The 7,797-nt window shown below is 37.9% G+C and overlaps 1 protein-coding gene across 1 annotated transcript; it reads left to right on the top strand.

The window, feature by feature from the left end:
• Positions 1-2,833: 2,833 nt before the first annotated feature.
• On the top strand, positions 2,834-7,134 carry LOC107167943 (uncharacterized). Its single transcript, XM_015517166.2, has 2 exons — positions 2,834-3,308; positions 4,487-7,134. The coding sequence occupies exons 1-2, from the start codon at positions 3,167-3,169 to the stop codon at positions 6,004-6,006; spliced, it is 1,662 nt and encodes a 553-aa protein (XP_015372652.2). The 5' UTR covers positions 2,834-3,166; the 3' UTR covers positions 6,007-7,134.
• Positions 7,135-7,797: the final 663 nt, after the last annotated feature.

Here is a 7,797-nt window from a genome sequence, read left to right as displayed (position 1 = left end):
GTTAGAAACGATAATCAGCTAGTTTGCTCTACTTATAGTTACCTATGTATAAGTATACATTTTAGAGGAATTTACCAGATAAAAAATACAGAGAGGTAGACCATCCCTCATATTGGTATATACATATAAGGATCGCTCACTATACAGAACTATCACTTTATTAGGTATATAAGGTCATAATATAATATAATATTATTTTAATTATCAATACTCCAATTTCATAATTAAAAGGTTTTCCTCAGAGGTGTGTTGGGCCATTATACTCGATTTGTTGTAATAACTGTATATTATATTTAATGTAACTACATATATATGGCCATAATAGAAAAAAAAAATAGACACCACTGCAACTTTGGTATAATTTTATTGGTAAAGATATTTGAAATTAATGCGTAGCACTTTGGTGAGATTGTTATTTTCTATAGAACAATAATAGTATTTTATTTATCCACACGTTATTTTGATCCCTATCGAAATCTAATAGTGCGCAATTCAATATTGATCAACTATTTCTTCTACACAACAGCTGCAGCCTATCCAATTTATAAAACTGCAACAGTTAGAGTGCATAATATTATTTATGTTAATAATAATATTTCCGTCTACTCTTTTACATAGTAATAATACAATATAGATGAGGTAAAAATTGACTTAAAGTGATTCAATAATTAATAGTTATAAATCATAATACCATGGAAATCAATTTGACTTGTTAAGTTATATTACTTAAAAATGTTTTTCTTGTTTTTTTTAGCAATACTGAGTTGAAAATAATTAAAAATTGAAAGTTAATTAACTTAATGTTTCAAATCGCGTTGATTTCCGGCAGACTATTGGATATTACATATTTCTGTGTATGATATTCTATAGGTACATATAGTGTAAAGTCACGGATAAAGCATTATCTTATGGGTTTATCATATAAATGTATTTATCTTAAGTATATAATATTATTTATATATATATATATATATTATATATACATATTAAGACACAACTTATTTTATTTTACGTCGCAGCTGCAACTATATATAATTAACAGTTGTTGATAATAAATTATAATACAATATAATATGCTACAAGTCAGTAAACATTTAAATGTTTAATCAAATAATTATAGTTTGTAGAATAATGTTATAATATATATATATATATATATATATATATATATATATATATATATATATGCTTGTCTCTAGTGCCTATATAATTTTATATACTGTTGTAGCTATTGAATGCGAAGTTCAATTTAATTCCATAATATATTATACATACTACCAACACTATATTTAAAAAATGTCGAGACAAAATCTTCGTTTACTCTGTTTACAGAGTGTATTGGGTAGTAATTGTTATTGTTTAAGTTATAAATGGAAGTTATTTTAATGAAATTATTTTTCAAGTCATTCTAAGGTAATATGATTATATTTTATTGTTTATAATATTTTGTACTTAATAATTTAAGTTAATTTTTAATTTGGTAAAACCAACTAAAAAAAAAAAAAACTATTAAAAATAGGTACCGAAGTATGGTTTTTTAATACTCAAATTATTTTTTTGTAACAGCTATATTTGACAAAAAAAATTCTTTTATTTCTAGCGTAGATTAGAGAATATACATAATATTGTGGCTTGAAATTTAAAAATTAAAGACAAACTGTGCTAAGAAATCGTCGTCGTCTTTTTTTTTTTGGTTCTTGAACAAATATAATAAAATATCTTATCTATATATAATTTCATATTATTAATGATTTCATCATTACACTAGATTAATTGACAGCGTATAATTATTAGATAGGCTCCGCTACAGTGATATTTTTGAAAATAATAATTATACCGACTCGAACGCGCTTAATGCAATTTGGCCAAACAATAAAAGAGAACAATTTAATCACAATATTATAATATATGTTTTAAATAATGATAACAATAATCTTCTTTTCTGTGAACTTAGTAATAATTATATATTTATGATAACCAAAAAAATTTAACTTCCCAACACTGCTGCAAGCGCACCGCGATGCGTATATACCTACGTATATAATAACGGTTTCCAACTGCAACCGTGTGAGTAGGCATCATCATCATGGTCGTGTTATTATATATAAACTTATACACATCGGTTGGTCTAATCGTGGTTTACGATGGTATTTATATGGGGTAACCAGCTATACCTACGTATATATTTATAAACGGTACATAACTGTAACTATTTGTTTCTCTTCTACCCGAGTGGTATATAATGATATATATATATATATATATATATATATATTATGGAGGGTGACGAACGGTTTATTAATATTCGTGTGCAGCTGTCGTGATGTCGGATATAAAGGCGAAAGCGAAGTGAAAAATCTGCCGCGCAGGTCGCGAGAAAACCGATCCTGTGATAATAATAATAATAATAGCGACGATGCGCCGCGAGCGCATATAATATTTAATGAATATTATAGTTGCCCACCTATAATACAATAATATACGATGTTAATGCTGCTGCAGAATCGCACCGGTTTCGACGCGCCGCCGCGCGCGCACCGGAACCGGATCGGCGCAGGGGGACAGCCGCCGAACCGGGAGGGTGAACCCCGCACCTCGTCCATTGGTCCGCGCCATGCACGCCGGCCGGATTGGTCGCGGCGGCCAGCACGTGCTGTCCCGGGCGATACCTATATAATAATAATACGCGGTGCTGCACGGCGACGGGGGCCGAACACCTGTCCACGGCGCGGTGATATGTTGGGCGCGCGCCCTCCGCCGCCGCCGCGCGATGGTCGTTGGGTGGGGGACCGATGGAACCAGAACCACCTCTTCTCAACCGGCGGCGACGTCATGCGCTCGCATTCTCTTCGGCGACCCACACCGGAGAACGCGTCTGCCGCATCTCAGTGAGTTCGACGCCGGTGCACCACGTACGTCACATTCCAGTCGGTCGTCGTCGTCGCACGTTTTTTTCTCGTCACGAGATTTTTTTCAACAACATAATATTATAATATTAATTAACAGTATTATCTATTTAAATATTTTTTTTTGTCGCAAATGATTTAAAAAAAAAAAATCACCGGTCGAATTCCGTTTTTGGATTTTTTTCGTTTTTACCGTCTTCTGCTCCTACGAAGAGGACACACCACGGCTGCAGTTGCAGCAAAACGCGTTCACACGTAAAATGCATATTTTCGAAGATCAACCGGCAACGATGATGCATCACAAGTTGACTTCGAAGAAAATGGATTACTCGCACTGTCCGCTGAAGAAACGTCCCGTGAACTTTGTCAAGTACGAGTACATCAAAGAAGAGATGGATTATGGTAAATATAAAAATCTAAAAATAATATTATTATTCCGCCCTTTTGAGAGGGTACATCTATAGTTTATACATATATGACAATAATTAAATTAATTACAAGATTTGATACTCTTCACGGTATAGTCGAATTCTTTGTACATACTCGCGCGTATATAAATCTACGATCTACCCTTTTATATTATATTCAAAAATATTCACTTGCTCGTCATGTGAATATATATTACACGATGATCCGTAATAATAATATGTGATGGGAACCGGTGCGACACCGACCGTGGGAAATGCCCTCTGAGGGCCACCCTTTTTTTGATTCGGTGCGCGACGTTTTCGCAATACTTATATGTACCTCGACGCACTTCTCCCCTCGCCAAATAATAATAATAATAATAAATAATTTATAAACCGTTATAAACGGTGATGTAAATGACGACTGCATGATGTTTACACCAAATTATATATGTCACCGCTATAATAGTACGACATTGATTTTTTTCTTAGCACTATTATAGTCCGACGAACAAAATTGCGTGTCATCGTCATCGCCGTTTAGAAAAAAAAAAACTATAAACCATCTCAACGGTACACAAAACACGTGATTCTGAAAAAAATTATGAAAAAATTAATATAGTAATATTATGACATAATAATAATGAATTCGATCGGAATACAATAATTTGGATCATTCTGCCGCGTCCGTCATCGGTGATATTATTCAATATTATATGTGAAAAATAATAATAATATTACGCGACTTAATAATATTACTTATAGTTGGCTGTTTCGATGTATAGGTTATACGACGAGTCTTAATTTAACCTAATCTATGCTATAAAAATATAAAGAAAATAGTGACAATATTATAATTGTTATATTGTGATCATCACTCTTGGCAAATTCCAAAACAAACCTTTTTATAATCACTATACCCTATTCTTGGTGAAGGATCAATTATTTGCTTACATTTGTTTCATACACAACAAATCAAAAATTATAAACTTAAAATTATTCATTTTTCATACGTCATGTTTTACTTATGCTTAGGCATAATTCATATTAATATGATTAAATATATTATTCCTTATTAATTCAATGCGTATATAAGTTAAAACGCATTAAAGTCTTTTACAAAATATTAAATAATATGAGCATTAATCAGAAATCATTTTTGTTTTTGCGCAGACAATACGGACGAATGCTTGGAACCGGAAAACCTGAGCACTAAACCTCAAGATCTGAGCGTGAAATGCAAATCGGAAGTGGTCGCGTCAGTGGAGGTGAAAAAAGAACCGCCGCCTCCGTACAGGCAGCACGAAAACGCGGTGGCGCCCTTGACGTCGTCGTCGTCGCCTCCGTACTACATCCCAAGCCTACAATTACAACAACAACAGCAGCAACAGCAACAACAGCAACAGCACCAACAGCAACTACGGCAACAAGAACAAGAACAACACAACCACCAACAGCACCGCCAACAGCAACCGTTCCAACCGACGGCCGTCAAGGCTGGACCACTGGAACCGTTGTGCCTAAACATCGCGGTCGATCACCACCCGGCCGCCGCGCAAGCCGCGGTAGCGTCGTACCATCAACACCATCACCGGCACTACGTTCCGGCCATAGCGCCAAGGCCCGTGCCCGCCCAGTACCCGAGCACCGGTTACTTGTCCGGTTACATGTACCATCACGGCGGAAACGGTAACGCGATGTTGATCGCGGACAGGGCGTACCCCGTGACTGGAGCAGCCGCGTACCCGCCGGCCATGATTGCCGTGGCCAGAGACGCTTCCCAATCACCGCCCGGCACCGTGGTGAGCCGTAACGGTTCCGCGTTCAAGCCGCTCATGCAGCTCACGTCACCCGCCGCCGCCGTGACACCGATGCGCAGCCCGCCGGCCGCCCTGCCGATAAATTGGTACGGACGGACTGCGGTCGGTGGTTGGTCACCGTCGTCAGCGGACGCCGTCGACTCGTCACCGCCACTGCCACCGCCGTCGTCAGCGTCGTCAGCGTCAGCCATATCGCCGAGCTACGGGCCGTCACCGTCGCATCTGCAGCACCAGCAACAGACACCGGCGCCACCGCAGCAGTACCAACTGTACTCGGGTGAGAGCGACGCCACCACCGCGTCGTCGTCGGCCGGAGGCGTAGGAGGAGTCAAGCGCAAGTCCAACGGCACCGTGGGCCGGTACAAGTGCGCCGCATGCTCAAAAACGTACTCGACCGTGTCAGGGCTGACCAAGCACCAGCAATACCACTGCGCGGACGACGAGGCGCAGTGCGCTGCGGCCAAGACGTTTCGGTGCAAGTACTGCGACAAGGCGTACAACACGCTCGGCGCGCTCAAGATGCACATCCGCACGCACACGCTGCCGTGCATATGCAAGCTGTGTGGCAAGGCGTTCAGCCGGCCGTGGCTGCTGCAGGGCCACATCCGCACTCACACAGGCGAGAAGCCTTTCTCGTGCCAGCACTGCAACCGGGCGTTTGCAGACAGGTCCAACTTGCGCGCCCACCTGCAGACCCACTCGGATGTGAAGAAGTACTCGTGCCCGACGTGCAGCAAGACGTTCAGCCGCATGTCGCTGCTCACCAAGCACTGTGACACCGGATGTCCGCGGCTGTTGCCCCACCACCAGCAGCAACAGCAGCAACAGCAACAGCAGCAGCAGCAACAGCAACAGCAGCAACAGACGGTTTAGACCGTGACTGCAGGACCGACCTATATGGTGCGCGTCATTACTGCATACATTATATATGTTAAATTATTATTAAACATATATTTATATAATCATTATTATTATTATCATATTCGTTTATGGTTATTATTATTTTTATTATTATTACCAATTATTATTATTATTATTGTCAGCGCAGGCGTGATTGTGTCGAATTCCTATATATTATTATGTAATTTATTTTATTAAAAAACCCAAAAAATTATCGGTAAAAAAAGATTCTTAAGAAAAGCGCATTTAAATCTTTGCCGATATATTATGCCACGCCTGTGCAGTCCGACATATTATTATATAAAATGTTTTATCTACTATTAAACGTACGCGCTAGTCACTTTACTATCATCTATATAATAATAACCGCACTGTGTTAGATATTAAGTTCATTTTTTCTCCCTTATTATTATTATTTCATTATTATTATTATTATTATTTTGTTTAACGGGTACGTATATGTGCAAACGGTGACGATTACTTTGTTATATTATGCGCAGTAAGTGACATATAATAATCTTAATAGATTATTATGAAAATCCAAAGTCCTTTCGCCGTGCCCAGAGGTGCCTTATTATATCATATTATTATTGTAAAACCTTATTTTGCTTTGGATGCATGAACGCTATTACGACGATAATTTCACGCTTACATGATAATACACAATATCGCTATTATAATATATATAAATATATCATGTAAAACTGAACTTTATTATTAAATGTATATTAAAATGTTCTTATTACTTATCATTGAAATATACATTATATAATAATATATGGACTGATATGGTGTACAATGTTTAAGTCGCCATAATGTTTAACTAGTCGTTCGCCCGTCGTTGTATACAATATTAACCAATAAGTCGCAAATGATCAAGCGCAGTTATAACGACGACGTAATAATTATATAATAATAATATAACAGTCATTATATATCTCATATTGTATCATAAATAATATTATGTTTGATTTGTATCATTACTATTATTATTTTTTTTTTTATATATATACCTATTTTTCTGTATTATTTAACCAACATTGGTCAACCATGTTTATATTTCATTTAATAAAAACAAAAAATGTGATACATAAACAATAATTTTGGTGTATTTTTCTGCGGAACGACAAAGTTCCTGCAAGCCCCGTTTTTCGAACCCGCATTGTCTGGCGTTTTACGGAGACGATTGCTCGCGATACGCATATATTACGATATAATAATATATAGTATTAAGTACCTGCAACAGTGTACAAGCTGCAGCAGGGTTCTGAAGGGTGAACAGGTTTATGGTTTATTATTATTATTATAATTTTTTTCCCGTCTTCTGCTTTTCCATCACGGCGATCATCATCGCGACTACCTGCAGCCGATCGGGGCGGTGCGTGTCAAAAACACGCGTGAGAAACCAACGAACGGATGTGCAGGCGGCGACCGGGATAATATGTATAATAATAATAATAATAATAATATGTATCGGGATCGGGATGCAACAAACATTAGAAATCCTATCGCTTCGTCGACAATGGCTGGATATCTTGTTTTTGTGTCAGGTCAGTAGCGATTTTGAAGGAGCGAACACTACCGCATCATACGTACCTATACGTCGGCGATGAATGCAAACACCGTCGGCGGCGGCGATAGGAAGAAAAGGAAGTGCGGGGGGAAAGGAAAAGATGAAGAAAAAAAGTAGGTAGTCCGTGTAGGTACAGGTACTGTGTATACAAGCATCATGTATGAAAATACGAGTGGTGCGCCGCGGGTTCT

This window comes from Diuraphis noxia, unplaced genomic scaffold (assembly GCF_037042655.1).
Source record: "Diuraphis noxia isolate RWA-SAM2 unplaced genomic scaffold, SU_Dnox_SAM2 contig0001, whole genome shotgun sequence".
In the NCBI taxonomy this organism is placed as follows: domain Eukaryota; kingdom Metazoa; phylum Arthropoda; class Insecta; order Hemiptera; family Aphididae; genus Diuraphis; species Diuraphis noxia.
This window is presented reverse-complemented; position numbering and strand designations above follow the sequence as displayed.